We start from the raw sequence: 19,021 nt of genomic DNA, 5'->3' as shown, positions 1-19,021 counted from the left end.
GTTTGTCTTTACTTTATTTCTCTTCGAAGAAAAGGGCTGCAGGTCTAATGAACTCACATCCATTCATAAACAACATTTTTTAATTCAGACATGCAGAACTGAATGGAGTTTTGCAGATGGCTCATTGGAAATATAAACTCTTTATCAATGACACGCGGAAATTAAAATCAACAACAAAATAATAAAAACACTAAATGTATCTATTCTAAACAAAGGAAATATTTGTACAGGCTAAATACATAAATACCAATATGAATGCAGTGCTACTGAAAGGTTAATGCAGGGATGTTTGTACAGTTATTGGGTGGAAATGTCAGCAGTGGTTACCGCTGACCTCTTGATCAATAATTCAGTTTCTCTTCAATAACACATGACGGGTTGACTATTTGAGGAGGAGCGTTTCCGGACAGTCTCTCGGGCTGAAGCTCCGGATTCGTCAGACGCGCTGTCAATCTGCCAAACGGACCTTTCAAAGATCCCGCCCACCTGCCATTCACTTTATTTCGACCTGCGTAAAAATGGCGGACATGCGCAGGATTGGAAGCGACCTCTCTTTCAAAATAAAACTGCGGAGTGGCTTCCAGTCAAATTGGGACCAGTTAAAGAGGTATTCACTCATTTTACTCACCACAGTCGGTTTACAGGGTTTAAGTTTACCAGCTGGTGCTGAAGAAGTTGTGTAAAAGCTTATGTTGGTCAACAGAAAACTAAAAGACCTGATCTCAGGGTGAGATTCATGTTTGATGAAGAAAAGATGCAAGTGTGGTGTTCGAAACCCACTTATGGAGGTGGTGTTGCATTGTGGGTAATATATGCAGTACATTTTGACAAGCATGAGTTTTTACATCATGGGTCAGCGTTTCTCCAGTGATTCATGTCAGTCAGTGGTACACGTGTGCAAAGCTAAATATGAAAGTGAAGACACGGTTGTTGATTTATAATTTTAACTCTGTCAGTCAAACTTTATTTGTATATCACTTTTAATACAGTTTGAAGCATTGCAGAGAGTTATAAAAAAAATTGTTACAATAACTGGAGAGATATGGAAAAATAAAGCATTTAAGTACATTGGATGAGCCTCACAATTATTATGCGAATCGCTCTATTTTCTCATTGTTAAATCCTCATAGTTGGGATGAAATGTCTTATTTCACTTAAACCAAAATATAATCCAAAAATTAAGTGCAATTTTTTGCAATTTGATTTTAGTTGCTGGTTCACTGTGTGGAATTTAGTGACATCTACTGGTGAAGTTGCACGTTGCAGTTCAACCTCCCCTTTCTAATATGAGAGAGAACCTGTGGTAGCCTTCAGCTGTCATAAAAACTCAAAAGGTTTTTAGTTTGTCCAATCTGGGCTGCTGTAAAAAAACATGGCAGCCTCCGTAGAGAGGATCGCTTCTGATTATTGATGTATTCCTCCTGAAGTATTTTGATATAAAGTATTTTGATATAAAGTATTTTGATATAAAAGGCCCATTCTAGGGTAAAGAGAACTACAATGCTTACAATTAGATGAAACACACTAGTGAAACATGGCTCGGATTATTCTATATTCAATTTTGTAAAGTTTGTAAATCATTCCATTTAGCAGGTGCAAAGTATCTGAATCCAGTTCTGCCAATGTTAATGTGTAAACATGAAGGATGTCTCAAATTAAGTGTTTTCTGGATCTTTTGTTGTTTGTTCTGGTTTTGAAATGAGAAAAAAGAGCTTGGGTAATTTAGAAGTTTTAAAACAGACCTCTATAGATGAATAACATGATATGACTGTCTCTTCTCGTTTATAATGAATTCCATCAAACCGAGGGATGCAGAGAACGATGATGTGGGTGGAATATGTCCGTGATGAAGCATAAATCTCTGTGATATATTGGGTTTAACTGCTGGATGTTAAAGAAATGTTGGTAATGCCTACAGAGACCTACAAAACAACACTGCGTATAAAAATATGCATCTCCTTTTCCAAAACAATATTGACACATTTAAGTTGTAATTTAACCCCAGTTCCTTAAACGGCTTTTATTTTGGAACTCTTATCCGGATGCAGTTCAGAACCTTTCTGACTTGACTGTGGTGGTGTTTGTGCGGGTGCTGGACGCGGTGGATAGCAGTCAGATAGAAATCTATAAAGGTGAGATTTCCGTCTTTATTCATTTATTGCATTATTGTACAGATATATAAAACACACGTCTACATCTATACAGTCAATTGTATCCTGTATTTATCTTTTACTTGATACCGAAATATCAAATGAAGGATTTCAGATAGAAGAACCTCGAATATTCTCCCTGAGAGCAGCAGTTTTCATCGTGAAAACCGTGAAACCGTCCCAGATGTGTAAGGTGGATGGTGGATCGTGTTCTCAGTGTGGATGCATGTGGAGGCAGCAGCTGGTTTGGTGGATCTCCGGGTGGACTCGGGGCCTGTCCTGCAGGAAAAGGCGTTTCACACCGTCCGATGGTGGAAATTAAACCAGGAACAAATAAATGGGTTTGGACCTGGAATAGCAGAAAAACCATTCAAAACCCTGTTATCCACTCATAAAGAAAACCAGAGGAGAGACAATCGTGTTATTTTTTTTATCATAAATTTGTTAAATTATCAAACGTTTTCTAATAATGTTCATTCATTATTATAATAATGAAATAAGCTCAGTTCACCACTGAATAATGCAGCTTTACCATCAGTCTGAATATGAGGAGGATTATAGGAATATTGTGTCAGTGTGACATGTTATTTTGCACCATATGTGGTCTTCCTGTGGTGAAAATAATCTTGCTTTGTGCTCTCAACTGAATTGCCTTGAGTGTGTGTGTTGTCTTTACCGCAACAGCACAGTTCAGACCAGGGGAAGAACAACCCAGAGAAACGGCTGTGAATTGACCTCTTTGTGTTGGGAGTGGCCAAAACACATATTTATACCGCAGAGATAAGATGAGTGAAAACATATTCCACATATTGAATCGCCTGCTGAATTAAACGTTAGCTTCATTAGTGGATATTTTTTTTTGTGCCGAATTTGTGATTTACGAAACGTGTGCGTGTGTGTGTGCGCGTGTGTGCGTGCGTGTGTGTGTGTGTGTGTGTGTGTCTCAATATTTAAGCTATAGGTGGAAGGTGGAGGTTCTGGTGCTTCAGTTAAATTCCTTTGAACCTGTAAATATATCACCTCTATGAGAAATTAATATATTTGTTGTTTGAATGCCACAAGGTTCAGTTTATAGATACACAGATATTACAAATAACCTCAAGACACTCAAGGGAACTACAAAGAAACACCAAATTACAACAATAAGATGCAAATTAACCACAAAATGAAAACTCCACTTTGCAATTGTGCACCAGGGATCCTGTTTGGGGAGATTTGAGGGCCCTTTGATAGATCTGTGCCCAGGGGCCAATTTCCCCCTAATCTGGTGAAGATGTTTCATCCTATTCAAACACTCTGAATGTGAGGAGCTCACAGTCTGCAGGGCACATCTGCTCTTCCTCTGCTGTCAGGAAAGTTACTGGCAGTCCGACCTGAGGGCAGGAGTGACGCAACTGCAATTTCTCTTTTTAAAAAAACACGTGGACGTCCACGTCGCCTGTGACGAACTGCTACAGTACCAACCAGGATCCAACCGAGGGCCGAAGCCTTTTGTTACATTACTGACTGTTTACCGAGAGATTTTCCTCGGAGAATTCAAAGCCCAACACGTTATCTGTCAGCAGCTTTCGTGCAGAACCTGCATTCATAATCGAAGTAGGTTCTGGAAATTAAACACATACAGTTGGTATATAAACGTATAAAAAAGAAGACAACTGTTTTAAACTGCTTTACGAACAGACAAACGTCCTGAATTCACCTGCAGTCTCCAGCGCTAAACACATCTCTCTCATCCCGGCTGCTGCCCTCTCTGCTCTCTATTTGCTTTGGAGGAAAGAAAGATGAAGAGATGCTATTTTTAGCCTACCCTCCTCATCTGCATCCCCACGCTTCCAAGAAACGGAGACACGTGATTGGAGCAAAAAGGGGGAAATATTGCCGTCTCAGAAAACCTGGAGGCAGTGTCACATCACTGCCGTGTTAGTGACACCAATCTACATCTTTTCTGCTGTTTAGTATTTTATTTTTTTATTTTTGTTAATTCCTTTTACCAGGTTTCAGTTGTCCAGTTTGAGTGTCTAATTTAATAAAAATGAAAGCAGTCTATAATACGATTTAGCATCAAAAATGGTGAATAGGCTACTACTTTATTTTTCCTAGAAAGAGATCAAGCCACCAGAAAGAGAGGAAAGCTGCGAAGGCCAGCAGTTTGTCAGTGAGGTCAGAGGTCAACTGCCTGCTGGCTTCACTCTGGAACAACAGCCATATCCCTCCAGGACTCAATTGATTTGTTTTTATCAGCCTCTTCGCAGGTGCAGACATGACGTTTAAGACGATAAAGTAAAATATCTTTACATTCGACCTGAGTGATTTATCAATTGGCTGATAATTAATATAATGATATATTGGTATCTGCATTTATGTCTGCCAATATTCTTCGATATTCTTCACTTTATTTTACAGAACAAAAAAATGCAGTATAGCGGTTTCAGAAATTTTTATATTGGTATCGGTATCAATTCCCAACACTCCACTATCAGTTGATTACACTGCAAAGATGTAAAGCAGATGTAGAAACCAGTGTTTGATTGTGAAGATTTATCATTTTCATTTAAAACTAAAGCTGAATTTCATTCTTATAGCGCTCGCCCTGCAATGTGTTTACCTGTTTAGGTCAGATTACTGTCGCTTGGTGAGACTCATCAGTAAATGTAGGAAAAGCTGAAATGAGTCGAACAGACTTTCACATTCTGTCAAAAAGGATCCAGATGGGTGTGAAGTGGAGCTTTACACCACAGCGTTGGGCCTGGTTCAAACCCCTGGATCATCTTGTGGCAACAGGCTGATCATTTCAGGTGATCCAGCACTCAGGTCCAATGCAGTGTCCAGCATGAAGTAAAACTTGAATACGCCCTTTTCTCTACGATGGGATCAGGTGGTGGTGTTGTTGTTGTGCCTCTGTCAGTCACCTCAGCAGGTGTCTCAGTAACCGTCTGTGAGCTGAGAAGGTGTTTGGGAGATCCGGGATCAGCTGGAGATTAGCTGCGAGTCTGCGGGAAGCCAGCCAACGCTGATTAAATGGGCCCGGCTCGCAGATCGCAGCAGCACTTAGCTCGGGATCAATTCAGCCTCCTGGAGCTCCTCAATCTCTTTTAGGTGACAGGTTTAGAGGAGCTTGATGATGTCATTGTTCGGCACTGAAAGTCTCAACCCTTAGTCATGATTAGATCAGGATTTAAGAAATTCGGATTCGCCCTCTTGTTTTATTGTTGAAAATCCAGACAGAGTGAAGCAGATATCACTCAATGGAGATGTTGACCTGCATGTTGCTGATTAAGATCAATGTAGGTGAGCAGAACCCCTATGGTTTTCATACCATAGTGTGAAATATGTTTAATAATGCACTTTTCCTGGTCTCGGTATTGAAATCTCTCCATCAGAATCACCCCAGCATGAGAACGAAGGCACGAATGAACACTCACGCTCAATGTGACCTTAGACGTTTGGACAACCGAGTCAAGTCCTATCATGGATTTCACAGTAAAACTCAAAGCCCCAAATATACCAGTCCTGATAAAGGCAAGCCCCTCCTCCTCCTCTTCCTCCATCTCCCCTTCCCCCTCTATGAGAGAGGAGATGAATGTTGCTCAGCAGCTTCTGGCAGTGCCCATTGTGCAGTTTGTCCCACCTGACACTCCGCCTCGTCTGACTGGCCTGACACTGCTCGTCAAACCATTTGCGAGTGTTTCAGTATTACTCAATGGTTCCTTGGATGCAGGAGAAGTACTGACCGTAAAATGATTTGAGATATTTTTTCTGAATCTAGTTGGCAAATTTATAATATACTATTGTGACTTGTATCTTATAAATTGAATCCTTTCGGTGTAATTTGGTGTCAAACCGTTTGCTGCAATTGCATTTCAGAGATATTTAGAGATATTTACCTCCCAAGGAGATTATGTTTTCCTTTTGCGTTTGTCTTTTAGTTGGTAGGATTACACAAAAACTACTGGACGGATTACTGTGAACAATGATGGTTCCTGGTTTTCTCCCCCATACTCAGGCGTCCTCCCACAGTCCAAAGACCTGCAGATTTGGGTTAGGATAATGGGACACTGTAAATGGACTGTAGGTGTGAATGTGAGCGAATGATCGTATGTCCGTGCATGCTTACCTTGGTGACTTGTCGAAGCTGCACCCCTCCCCCCTAATGTCACCTGGGATCGGACGCAGCCCACCCCCCACAACCCTAGATAATAGATGGATGTACATCTTGACTTCATAATGATGATGAAGATGAGGCTGCATTGATCCCTGCGGAGGAGCACGATCATGAGTCTGCACATTCAGCAACAAAAAGGAAGGATGGACAAATGAAAGCGGCGGCAGCAGCAGTAGCATCCCGCATGACACGTGCATAATGAGAATTTGTTAATTACCTTGAGATTAAGCGCAGGGTCCTCGGTTTGTAGGCTTCTGTATCAAATTAGTGTTTAGTGAATGTTAAGCCAACTCTGTTCTCCTCAGCTAATCGCTGAGACGCAGAGGAAAGGCTGCAGTAATCTCGCCGTGTGCAGCCGACACTGAACCGACCTCCTCTGAATGCCAACAAAGGCCGCTGGAAGTGTTTGACAAGATCCAGACTTCCAAACAGAGGCTGCTAATTTGTCATGTCTTCTAATCGCTGCTATAAATAACTGTTGCATGCTTTTTTTTCTCTGTAGGTGGTAAACTAACTATTTGGTGCAGAATCAGAGTTTTAAATTTGCACTGACGTAGAAGCAAATGTTATCAAAAGGTTTACATGAAGAATACAATCTAGGCCCTGAGGCTTTGAGTGTTTCTGGTCTGACTTACTGGAACACGGCTGACTCAGCCCAAAGGAAATCATCGACGGGCAGAAGTAGCTGCCGAGCTGAGTAGGCAATTTGGTGCAGCGGTAACACAAGTAGATACATTTTTAATAAAGCTGGCCAGAGTGGAAATCGAACACCAGACACTGGCTGTGATCAAGTGTGATCTCGCTTCCAAGGGATTTTGCTGGAGTCAGAGCCAGAGAAACAGTCCGGGTTGCATTTTTAGAATTGTTGATATTATATATTGATAAATATATAATATCAATAATTGATCATATATATGTAGCATTTTGATCACATGTTGGATCAGATGTGAAGGAAATTATAAATAATAAGTGAAGACCGTTGAGGCATCCTACTGTGTGACTGTTTCTACGTGATTAGGGCTGCAGCTCAGCACCCTGGGAAATGAATGAGTTTGGGCATTTTCAATTTGTACATGAATCAGAGCAGAAATGCTGGAAATGGGGTGGAAAGCATTGCTTCAGCAGGAGCCTGGTTAAAAAAGGTTGTATACGCTTTTATTTAATCATTTGTGGGTTTTGGAAGAAATGTTCCATAAACCAATCAAAGTGCCAGCTCCCGTTACTTTTAAAGCCACGTACATTTGCACCTTGGTGGATTGGTAGTTCTGATGGTTTTTCCAGGTAGTAAGGAACACACATCCCAGCAGAGGAAACAGTTCTGCAATGTACTGACACTATTGATCAAATAATCCACCGCTTTCATTTATCAATACTGCTTCGCAGTGTGTGTTACAGAGTGATGCACATTGTGTACTTGTGTACGCAGACGCCAATGACTTCAGACCAGGCTGTTGTTGTTTCAATGGAGCCATCGCTCGACACTGATTCCAGATAGCAATGTGCTAAAAATGCACATGACCTCTACTCACTTTAAGAACAACAAGCCAAGGGGCGCTCACACAGGGCCAAGTGTATTTGCTGTTCAAACAACATGGATGCTGAATTGGAAAATGACAAATGTGCCGACTTGAAATTAACAACAACACTTGTGTCCGAATTGGTCATGTTTAACACAGAATTAGAATTAGAAATTTGGTCTTTAAATGTTGATTCCCTGCAGAGTTTGTTTACATTTTTAGATCATTGTCTTCAAATTTCGTGTTTGTCTTCAAGTAAAATTGATCATTGAATCCAATCTAACATTTAATTTTACCTCCATCTTTGACATAATATATTTCTTCTTTAGGAATTAAGCTTTTTATTGGTGTAAAATCTTCTCAGAAAATCGTGGCGTCTCTTGAAGTAAACACAGGAGCTCCGGGCTGCAGATTATTCTTGACGTCACAGGCGGAGCTGAAGTTATCAGTCAACTAAATGGAGATTGACAACCATGCGGCTGCAGCAAATTCTGATGTTCTGAGATCAACAAGCTGAAAATAAATATCCTAGCTGCACAAATTAGACCAGAAATCATAAAAACAATAATCTCAGTAATATATTGCTCCATGATTTTTCCTCTCCCCGGTTTTCTTTATAAACAGTTTTTTGCTGTCACGTGAACTGTCACATGTCTTATGGAAGCTTTAAGTCTTCTCAGCATCATTCCGTAGAAAGTAATGAATGTGTTGAGGAAGGGTCGGAGCTTCTTTATTATTTAGCGAGCATCTCACCGTTTCCTCATGTAAACCGATAGGCCGGAGCTGTGAGGAGGACGGTGCGCTTGTTTTGTTTGTGCTTTATTCCCAGAGAGTTCTAGTGTTCCACCGCTGCCGAGTGGAGATAATAGTCTAAATATAGAGCAGGGTGTATGGAGTCAAAGTCGAGTGGGCTCAAGTCATGGCTCTTAAGAGTCAACAAGGTCTCCGGAATCATTTTAGGCCTCGTATCCCTGAATTCTCAGTGATGGCTTGTACGGCTACAGAACAGCAAGTGGTGGGAGTTTGAGTCAAGCAGCTTATGGTTCGTCACAAATTAAATAAACCCAACTCATTTTAAATTGAGTTTGAATCAAATGATTAGCAATGTGGCTGTTGGATGATCGGAGTGAATGTCAGAAATTTGGGTTTGATTCCCCACAGTTCTGAAGAAGGGTCTGTGCCTGAAATGTTACCTGGGACATAATTAACTAGTTTGTGGGAACCTCACTGGAGACATTTCTTGTCTTTTGGTTCTCTTTGCACAAATTTGGATGTGCACGCTTTACAAGCTGTAGCAGGCTGGTGTTACTATTATTATATGATATTAATATTTGAAACTAACTGACTGTAGCTCAGATGCTGCAAAACAGAAACCATATTGTCCTTTTCCCATTTTTCTGCAGTTGTTGTTTCTGTTCATAAAGGTGCACAAAGTACAGCTGCTTTTCTCTTGTTGTCAACATGGATGAATTTGCAGTTATTTTGTGTACTGTATTTGAATTATCAATGCACAAAACTGACTGGGAGATTAGTGTTTACATTCAGTGCGAGCATCCGTGACACAACGGGTCGATTAATCCAACGAAAGTTGTAAACACAATGTACAAGGTCAATAAAACTGATGTCTTTCGAGCACGTAGAGACATTTCAGTCTATTTTACACAAAAGGGAATAATATAATTTTTCAATACACCACATACACTTTATTCCTCCTATGTTTTAAAGCTACCTGGCCTACACACGAGGATGGTGATCATTTTTTCATGGCCCTTTATCTCACTGCCCTGGTGAAAGAGAGTCATCAAGAGAGCAGGGTGGTGCAGAGTGTTTAATTTGGGATTGACTTGCACTGGAGCGCACACCGGCCTGGCTTCCATGCTGTGTGTGTCGGAAGCCCTGCTAACATGAACTCAGAGCAAGAAGAACTAAAAATTTGATTAATTACCATGAAGCAAATGTGCAATGCTTAAGCCTGACTCGTCATTTGTTATCCTTTTGTTTAACAGATGTTGATAGAATCTCATCTTGTTTTTCTGCTTGAATGACCTTTTCTGTGTGAGACAGGGTTTAATTTGAATAATGCGTGTGTTGTTTGCTCATTAACTCCGAGCGCTGCCTTTGCTAGCAACCAGTCCAGGAAACCCTGTCTCCTGGAAACCGTCTTTATATACAAATCATTGGTGAGAAACATAAATGCTGACAGATTACATGTTCTATTCATATAATGAGGAAATGTTTTTTTAATATATGGACAAGTTGCAAATATAGGGATACTGAGGGAATCAGCTAAATGTTCATGGAAAGACACTAGTCTTCTGTTTATATACAGTATTATTTTATTAGTGTTTATGTGTAGACACTCACAGCACTTCCCATGTGTAGCCTACATGTGTCCCTACGTCCTCACTGTCCTCGTGTCCTGCAAACTATGGCCTCAGTTTGTGCCTCCATTTACGATCAATAACAACATCCATGCCACTTTACACGGCTTATTCATTGATTATGTGCTCAGTTAATAATTCTGATTGTAAGATGTTGTGAAAAACATCTGGTGTGGTTTCCTATCGACTAATGAGATGCAGTCAAATAGCTTTTTATTTGATCAACAGTTCAGAGTCCAGAGATGTTCAGTTCACTACCCTACGGTGAAAGGGGAACGCATCAAATTAACTAAAACAATTAGTCATTTGTCAAACCAATCAGATTACCATAAAACCTTGTTCTAAAGGGTGTGTCCGGAGGTGATCAAACAGGAAATTAAAATTTTTGATTTTTCGGGATGGGCCCATCCTGAGGTCACAGCAGTTGTTTGAGTAACGTTTTAATCTTCCTCCGTAGATGGCCTCGGCAACAGCAACCTACGGGCAGAAGGAGTCTTCGGACCAAAACTTCGACTACATGTTCAAGATCCTCATCATCGGAAACAGCAGCGTGGGCAAAACCTCCTTCTTGTTCCGCTACGCCGATGATTCCTTCACACCAGCCTTTGTCAGCACGGTGGGCATCGACTTCAAGGTGAAGACCATCTACAGGAACGACAAGAGGATCAAATTACAGATCTGGGTAAGACGTCATTTAACTAAATATCCATCTATCCAGTCCCAGGGCTGACGTGTAGAGACAACAACCGATATCACTGACAGGGACAACATGAGAACTCAGTGCAGAAGGTCCTGGTCGGCCGTGAGGCTCGACAGTGCTGCAACTAAGCCGTGAACTAAAAACCTTTTAATTAACTTTTACTCATTTTTACGAATCTGACGATTGAATCAGATTCACCTCCGATTTCACTACAGTTAACTCACATTTACTTAAATCTACACATACAATAATCCACTCACCTCAACTGCTGACAATGTCTGTTGGCAGTAAGACACAAAATAAGGTCAATAAACTTCATATTACTTCTACAGTTGCTTTAGAGCCATAGTATATGAAAATTGTCTGGTTTTCTACACTATTGTTTGCAAGTTGCTTGTTAGACAAACATTCTTGTGTTTCTAATCTGCAGCTGGTCGTATGTTTGGCTGACGCGTTAAAGCATAATTTGGTTTATGCATTTAATTTTTTTTTTCCTAAGGTTCTGCCCTTTTCCAAGTGTATTTTTTCGTTTGCCCCTCTGCGGGTTTCTCAGATAATAGAGAGCATTTCTTGTATGAAAGGTTCTATACAAATCAAGTTAATTATCATCATAACTTGAATCTCTAAAACAAAACCTTATTTATAGATTGATAAATATGGATAGCACATAATTATGAATTGGTTCTCGTAATACCGCGAATCAAATATCCAGGTCACCACTTTCCTGTCCTCAGATCACAGTGGACAAACTGCTTTTCCAGCTGACAGAGTAGAATATGAGAAATGACAGGAGCCCAATGCACAACATGGTTACAGTCACTTGCCCTCAGGAGGAGTAAACACCAGGCTTTGGCTCCTGAGCGCTTCACAGTAAACCCACTCATAGAGCAAAGAGGAGAGACGAGTGCACTGAGGCTCCCCTCAGTGAGGTGAGCCCCGAGTTTCACTGTCAGGTTGAGGTCCGTGACATCATCTCCACCTTCACCACATGTTCCGCAGCAGGCCGGGCTGCGATGGCGAGCTGGGAACTGTGTGTGTGTGTGTGTGTGTGTGTGTGTGTGTGTGTGTGTGTGTGTGTGTGTGTGTGTGTGTGTGTGTGTGTGTGTGTGTGTGTGTGTGTGTGTGTGTGTGTGTGTGTGTGTGTGTGTGTGTGTGTGTGTGTGTGTGTGTGTGTGTGTGTGTGTGTGTGTGTGTGTGTGTGTGTGTGTGTGTGTGTGTGTGTGTGTTCAGCTGCCTCTGTTGTCAGCCCTCGTCAGGTCTTGCCTCTGGTACAGAAGGCACAATCAGCCAATCAGAACATGAGAAACCAAACGGCTGGGCGCTGCTCTCCCCCTCCCCCATTACTACACATCTCCCAGAGTAGAGTTCTCCCCCCCCCCCCCTGTACACACACACACCACACACACACAGTACCAACGCACACACAATCATACAAACTCACACACACATAAAGTCCCCTTCCCCCACCTCACAACATCTCAGCTGAGACTCCATGGGAGTAAAAAATTAAAATGGTTTGAGTCATGGGCTCAGAAATCCACATACACTGTGTATTTATCGTTCAATGTGTAGTTGATCTCATTCATGTAGATTTATGTGGTGTACACTTGACACTGTGGTGTTTGTGTGTGTATGTAATAAGTGTATTTAATTTGTCCAATAGTAAATCTCACTCCGTACAATATATCTACTGATTTCTAAGGAAAAGATCAGGCCTATTTAGTGGATTAATATCTATTCAATTTGTTGTGACTTGATTGAATTTAAGGAACTGTTCCATAAAATCCCCCCAAAATGGTCCAAATCATTTACTACTACTACTTTAAATTCTTGCCTTATGGGAGATAAACATTTAAACATCTGCCAATATTTTGGTCTCAACTGTATTTAGAGCTCTTACGTGTTCATTATGTCATGCCACTCTGTGCTACTTACAGTCAAGAAGAACATTACAACCAACAGTATGGACTGTGAAGGTCGGAGCTACAACACGCTAAAATACATGCCACACACTACGTGACCTGAAGGATCAGAGCGATCGTGTGTGTTTGAGTCAATAGATGCATCGATTGGTCCAAGAATAGATTCTTAAAAAAACGAAATGTGTTTTGTGTGCGTGTCGGTCTCTTTCCCTCTTGCTGATCTCCAGCCTGACAGCAGAGGAGGGATGCTGTTTAACCTGAGGCTGCTCGGCTCGGAGGGAGATGCAGGGTGTTGAGTATCAGAAGCACTGAGCTTTAATTCCCTGAGCGTTCATTAGGGTTTAGCGCTGAAATTCAACCTCACCCGAGCCTGTAGCCATCGAGAGAGAGACAGAGAGAGAGACAGAGAGAGAGACAGAGAGAGAGACAGACAGAGAGAGAGACAGACAGAGAGAGAGACAGAGAGAGAGACAGAGAGAGAGACAGAGAGAGAGACAGAGAGAGAGACAGATGGATGGAGGGAGGGAGGAAGAGGCTCTTTTGGCAAAGCTCAGCACAGAGATAAAGAAAAGAGCAGGGGCGGATGAAGTGTCACCCAACTATTTTACAACCCGTTTTATACGGTGGCTTTACTGGAACACGTGGGCACGATGTGTCTGTCTGACATGTTGATTATAATGTCTGATCCTCAGAGTGTGTGTTTGTCTATGACTCATCGACAGGCTCAACATTTCTGAAATGATGGCTGGACACTTAGCTTTTCTAACTCCTGTCTCTTGGGACATTTGTAGATTTTAAATATCTAGATAAGGCACTTATAGATAATTCAGAACAACAAAGTAATGCGCAAACTTGTGGTCTGATAATAACACCTCACATCATATTCTTTAAACTGTCCACTTCCTGTATCGTTTCACAACTCTGAAAATAATCATTAATCCAGGGGTAGTTGTTTTAAGAATTAAGGGTGCGCTATAACCATCAATTGTAGAGAAGCAATTTGTTAACTAAACTTTAACTCTTAATGGTTTTGTGTTTGTAATTGATACATCCGAACCTCTTCACCTCTTTTTGAGACTATCAACACCTAAAAGTTCATCCTGAGACATGACACCAGAGATTATAAAACTGTCCCCCTCAATCTCCTGCTTGCTTCTTTTCCAGGACACGGCGGGTCAGGAGCGTTACCGCACCATCACCACGGCTTACTACCGAGGAGCCATGGGCTTCATCCTCATGTACGACATCACCAATGAGGAGTCCTTCAACGCCGTCCAGGACTGGTGCGTAGCTGGCTTGGTGGGGGTTTGGTCAACACGGAGATATACGTGTGTGTGTGCGTGTGCGTGTGCGTGTGTGTGCGTGCGTGCGTGCGTGCGTGCGTATCAAGTTATATCTAGATAATCAGCACCAGGCTTGAAATAGATGATACTGCCCATTGATGAACGGTGAAGATGATCCGGTTCAGGTTCAGAACCTATTGTTTTAATGGTCCGCTGCGTCCGAGTGCTCTGTGCCTGTCGGAGAACCGGATGCTGCAGGGATCACTATCTTTTATCCTTTCTGGCTCCTGACGGGACTTTGGTGCTGAAGTCGACCTTCGTTTTTCTGTATCTTAGAAAACGGAAGGGATCATCATGGTGTGGTTCCTCCGTCTCAAAGTGAACCCCCAAAGGGTTGCAAGATCAATTCTGTGGGGTCATGAGATGATGAGTAGGAGAGAATGTTCTTATGTGTAAATCTCTTTTCATTTTTCTCTAATCTTTCCTGTTGTACAACAACTTGTTTGGGATTTAAAGAGTGATTTGAAGTAGCTGCAGTGAGATGACACAGCCTCTGAGGTTCCTCTCTGTTTCCCAGGTCCACTCAGATTAAGACGTACTCGTGGGACAACGCCAGGTGCTGCTGGTAGGAAACAAGTGTGACATGGAGGACGAGCGAGTGGTGGGCGGAGATAGAGGCCGGCAGCTGTCGGATCACCTCGGTGAGTTTATAGTGCACACACACACACACACATACAAAGACACACTATGCAAACACATGACTCACAGTTTTGTACACTGGTCAGAGTTTACTGAGGACTCAAAACTTAACAGAAATAAAGTCTAACGTATGTCATGTTCTTTGAATGACAATGCGTGGTGCTGCAAGGAGTTACGTACATTCGTGTCCAAATCTTGATTTCTTGAATCTTGAATCGTGTATTTCCCCAAAAAAATATTAACCTTAGCATTATGATGTATTCATACCATGTCAGAATGGAATGTTTAGAATCTAGTTTTAGTATTTTGACTTTCACACTCATGCCCATGTCAAGCCTTGAACTCATATAGAATAAAGGGGAGGGAAATTAGTTCCTGTGAGTTTAATCTCAAAATACAGCAGACAGGAAACTGATCATTAGCTTCAGGTGAATCCATCCAGCACCTTTTAAACCTCTCTGACCCCCCCCCCCCCCCCCCACCCTCCTTCCCCTCCAGGTTTTGAGTTCTTCGAGGCCAGTGCCAAGGACAACATCAATGTGAAGCAGACCTTCGAGCGCCTGGTCGACATCATCTGTGAAAAGATGTCTGAAAGCCTGGACGCCGGAGATCCTGCTGTCACAGGGGCCAAACAGGGGCCCCAGCTGACAGAGCAGCCCGCTCCACCTCACCAGGACTGTGCATGTTAAAGCTGACTGCTCCCTCCTCCCTCCTCCTTCTTCTACTTCTCCCTCAACTGGATACCAGACCCCGGGTCTATTCTCCTTCACCCTTTTCACTTACTTTCCTGCTTCTCTCTGTATGTCAGTAAGGGTCGTTGGCTCTTAGTCACAAGAATCAGGTTGAAAAGTGTCTGAAACGCTCTGAGGTTCTCGTGGACCAGCGCTTGAGGTGTGTTTGCTTCTGGCTCCTCCGCATACAGGACCTAAAATGTGTTTGGGCTGATTTTGGATCAGTGCTGAACCAGGCTGATGCCAAAGCAGGTTTAGTTAAACCAAAGTGTTTCAGACTCTTTGCAACCTGTGTTCTTTCAGTTTCCAGACCTGTTGTCCGTTGTCCCCCTGCTCCTCAGTGTGGTTTAAAGGATTTGACGGCGTTTGTCCTCAGAGTGCCATTTCAATCCTTCCCATGTTTACAGTACTTCGTTTCATGTCCGTCAAATGTTTTGAGAAGATGTCAGCCTTGGAGACCAACGAGGTCACAGTTGAGTTACCTATATGTTAGAGGGATGATTCAGCTGAAAGCTGCTCCATACCGACGTGTTATATTTCTTATATGATTCTGGATGCATATGGAATCATATATACATGGATCTGTGTTACTTTTTTCCTCAGCTTGCATCTCAACATGGATGCTGCGGGTTTTAGGAAGAGTAGTGTTAAGCTCCGTCTGGCTTTTTATTTTTTTTTACTTTTCTTCAGCAAACTTTTTTGTATTCTGATGCCCCGGTTTATTATTTCAAAATATGAACAAGATATAGCTAGGTAAAAATAGTGAAACATGAAGACACATTTTATTTGATTATATTTATTTCAAATGTACATATTAATGTTGTGCAATATATATATATAAATATATAATATCTACAGGTATGCATTTCTGAAAATGAATTTGAAAAGGAATGAACTTCAATGAGGATAGTATCAAATATAGAAAAGGTATATGTTGTAGGGTTTGTTTGAAGGATGTGTGTGGATTGCGTCTTGTCCCTGTGGGTTTGATCTCCTACTGCTTTCCAGGGAGGTTGCTAAGTCAGAAATTCAATCTTCCTTCTGAGCAAAATGTAGTGGAGCGACGCTTTGAGTGTGAATCAGAAGTCACACAACATGTTTGTCATCCTCCAAATCCACTTCAGTGGGATTTTCGGCCCTGCTGCTGAGGAAGTGTAACATCTTTCTAAGGCTCTAATATTAGAGGAGTGAGACGTGTGGAGAAATGTTTTGTTGCATCATTAATGTATTTATGGGCCAGACTTGGTGAAGGTGACATCAGGAGTTGTGAGTCTCCTAAAAACTGACAGAGGCAATTGTTGTTGCAAATGTTTTGATTTTACACTTCCTGATGTCACAGATAATATAGAGATGTACAAGCCTCATCCTTCACTGGGACACAGCTCACTTGTGCTTGCTAACAATGCTACATGCTGCTACATATGTGAAGGAAAATATCCTGGATCTGATCCGGAGCGGCACCAAAAGTAAATGGGTTCTTCCCTCACCCATATTGCATCCTTCCTTTAATATCCGTGGAAACCTGTTCTGTAATTTTGTGTAATGCAGCAAAATAAATAAATCAAACAAACACCAATGAAAATATAACCTTCTTGGTGGAAGTAATTATTCACACAAGGGGGACGATTATCAGACATTTTAATGTTGTCTAAATTGTACTGAAATGGATTTGGAGGATATAAACAATGTTGTTTTATTGGGTAATATTTATGGTATTTGGCCTTTAATGTAACAGTTTGATCCCAGGGAGTGAAAGAAAACACCCAGAGAGAATAAGCTGGCACATGATAAACAAAGTCACAAGAACTGAGTTGGCTGTTCCACAAATACGAGCCCTTTCAGCCACTAGGATGTGCAGGCTAGGTTTCAACATCACTAAATGAACCAGCACCAGATCAAAATCACTTTTATGAACAACTGCAGTTAACTTGTCTCGCCGATGCTGAGACCTCAAGACCTCGGAGAGCAAAGATTAAACTGACGGCACCGGAGAGGATGGTAAGATCCGAGACAAGGAAAAGAAGCTAACTGTCGCATAAATTAAAAATAATAACATCGGTCTAGATCCAGAATGACCGGCGGGATCAAACATACACAGCACCTGTTTGGATTTTGAATCTGAATTTGCACTGAATGGATTCAGGCCTGTTGTACGTGTGCAGTTCAGGTATCGCTCATGTTCACTTACATGTTTCTTGAGGGCAATTGAGAGACATCATATCATCTATGGACATTAGAGAAATCTGTCAAAGTAAATGATAATAAGACATCCTCAGGATCAGTATTACAGAGCAGCTACATTAGATCCTGGCGGCCTCTTGTGTGGACCTGCGTTTACTCGTCTGTTTGTGTGTAATGTTATCTCCAGGCGAGTCATCACAGGAGCAAAATGTGCACACTTGTTTTATTACAGTTTCAACCAGTTCAAACTGGATTCCAGGGTATTCCTGCGTTTCCCTTTCACCAAAGACCACTGTCGAAGCAGCTCACCGTTGTTGCAGTAGAATAACAGAATGAGAGGCGGGATCCGGGTTTAAACGTTCAGTTGGTAATAAAACAACAAAAGTGCTGTTTGGTGGAAATACAAGAACTCTGGTCCTTTAGAAAAATCATTTTCTCAAATTGTTACTCACGGCTGACTAGTGTGCAGTGCAATTTTGAATTTGAATTTGAATTTTTTCAGTAACAACGTTGATGAATGAGGCATTACTACCAATGGACTGATACTCTGGAAGTCATAATTATGGTCAAGCTTAAATCTGAATCAGAAAAGTCTAACTGATGTGAGTGTAGCATAAAATTAACCTGGAACCACAGAAGGATATTAAAGTGTGAGAAATGAGGCCCCAGACAAAGTGATGATTCTATAGTCGAAAGTGATTATTTGGAAATTGACAAACCTGGGAAATAATTTTTCTGATTTAAATTTTTCTCCCCTGCTTATATTTTTCTTCTTACTGGTTGTGACTGTTTCTTTCCCGGTAAAATCCAAACTTTTAAACTCTCATCCTATCTAATATGTCTTCCTCTCTATATACACCAGATCTGTAAATATTGTACCTTTGAGTCATATGTGTGGATTGTGTTGTATCAACTCAGGCTTGCAACATCTACAAAAAAAAGGAGAGTAAAAAAAAAAAGTCAGTAAAAAACTTTGAAGCCCCCAAAACAGCCATGTTGTACTGTATCTGCATTCATTGCTATAGGCCTGCTTGTGAATGAATGTGTCACTCAGTTACGAAGCAATACACACACTCTAAAGTGTCTGCACTAAAAGAAATGCCACCCAGCTTGGTAGAGGTTGCCGACGTTAGAGCTTCTACTAGCACGCAGAAACATAGAACTTTATTTAGTCTGGTATCACTGCCTCTTCAAGTCCTCCTCGGTTCGGGCCGTTAAGATGAGAGAATCTGCTGTGGATGTTTTTATCTGTACTTTGTGGTAAAACAATAAAAAAAAAAAGTTGCTAACAATCA

General features: G+C 41.5%; 1 protein-coding gene across 1 annotated transcript; it reads left to right on the top strand.

The window, feature by feature from the left end:
* The first annotated feature begins 9,768 nt into the window (after positions 1-9,768).
* Positions 9,769-19,021, top strand: rab3ab (RAB3A, member RAS oncogene family, b). The gene is given in 6 exon segments (XM_062394960.1): positions 9,769-10,570; positions 10,668-10,892; positions 13,997-14,115; positions 14,693-14,724; positions 14,727-14,816; positions 15,313-19,021. Coding segments are annotated over 5 exon segments (657 nt in total). The 5' UTR covers positions 9,769-10,570; the 3' UTR covers positions 15,504-19,021.

The sequence above is a fragment of the Platichthys flesus genome, chromosome 9 (genome assembly GCF_949316205.1).
Source record: "Platichthys flesus chromosome 9, fPlaFle2.1, whole genome shotgun sequence".
NCBI lineage: Eukaryota > Metazoa > Chordata > Actinopteri > Pleuronectiformes > Pleuronectidae > Platichthys > Platichthys flesus.
This window is presented reverse-complemented; position numbering and strand designations above follow the sequence as displayed.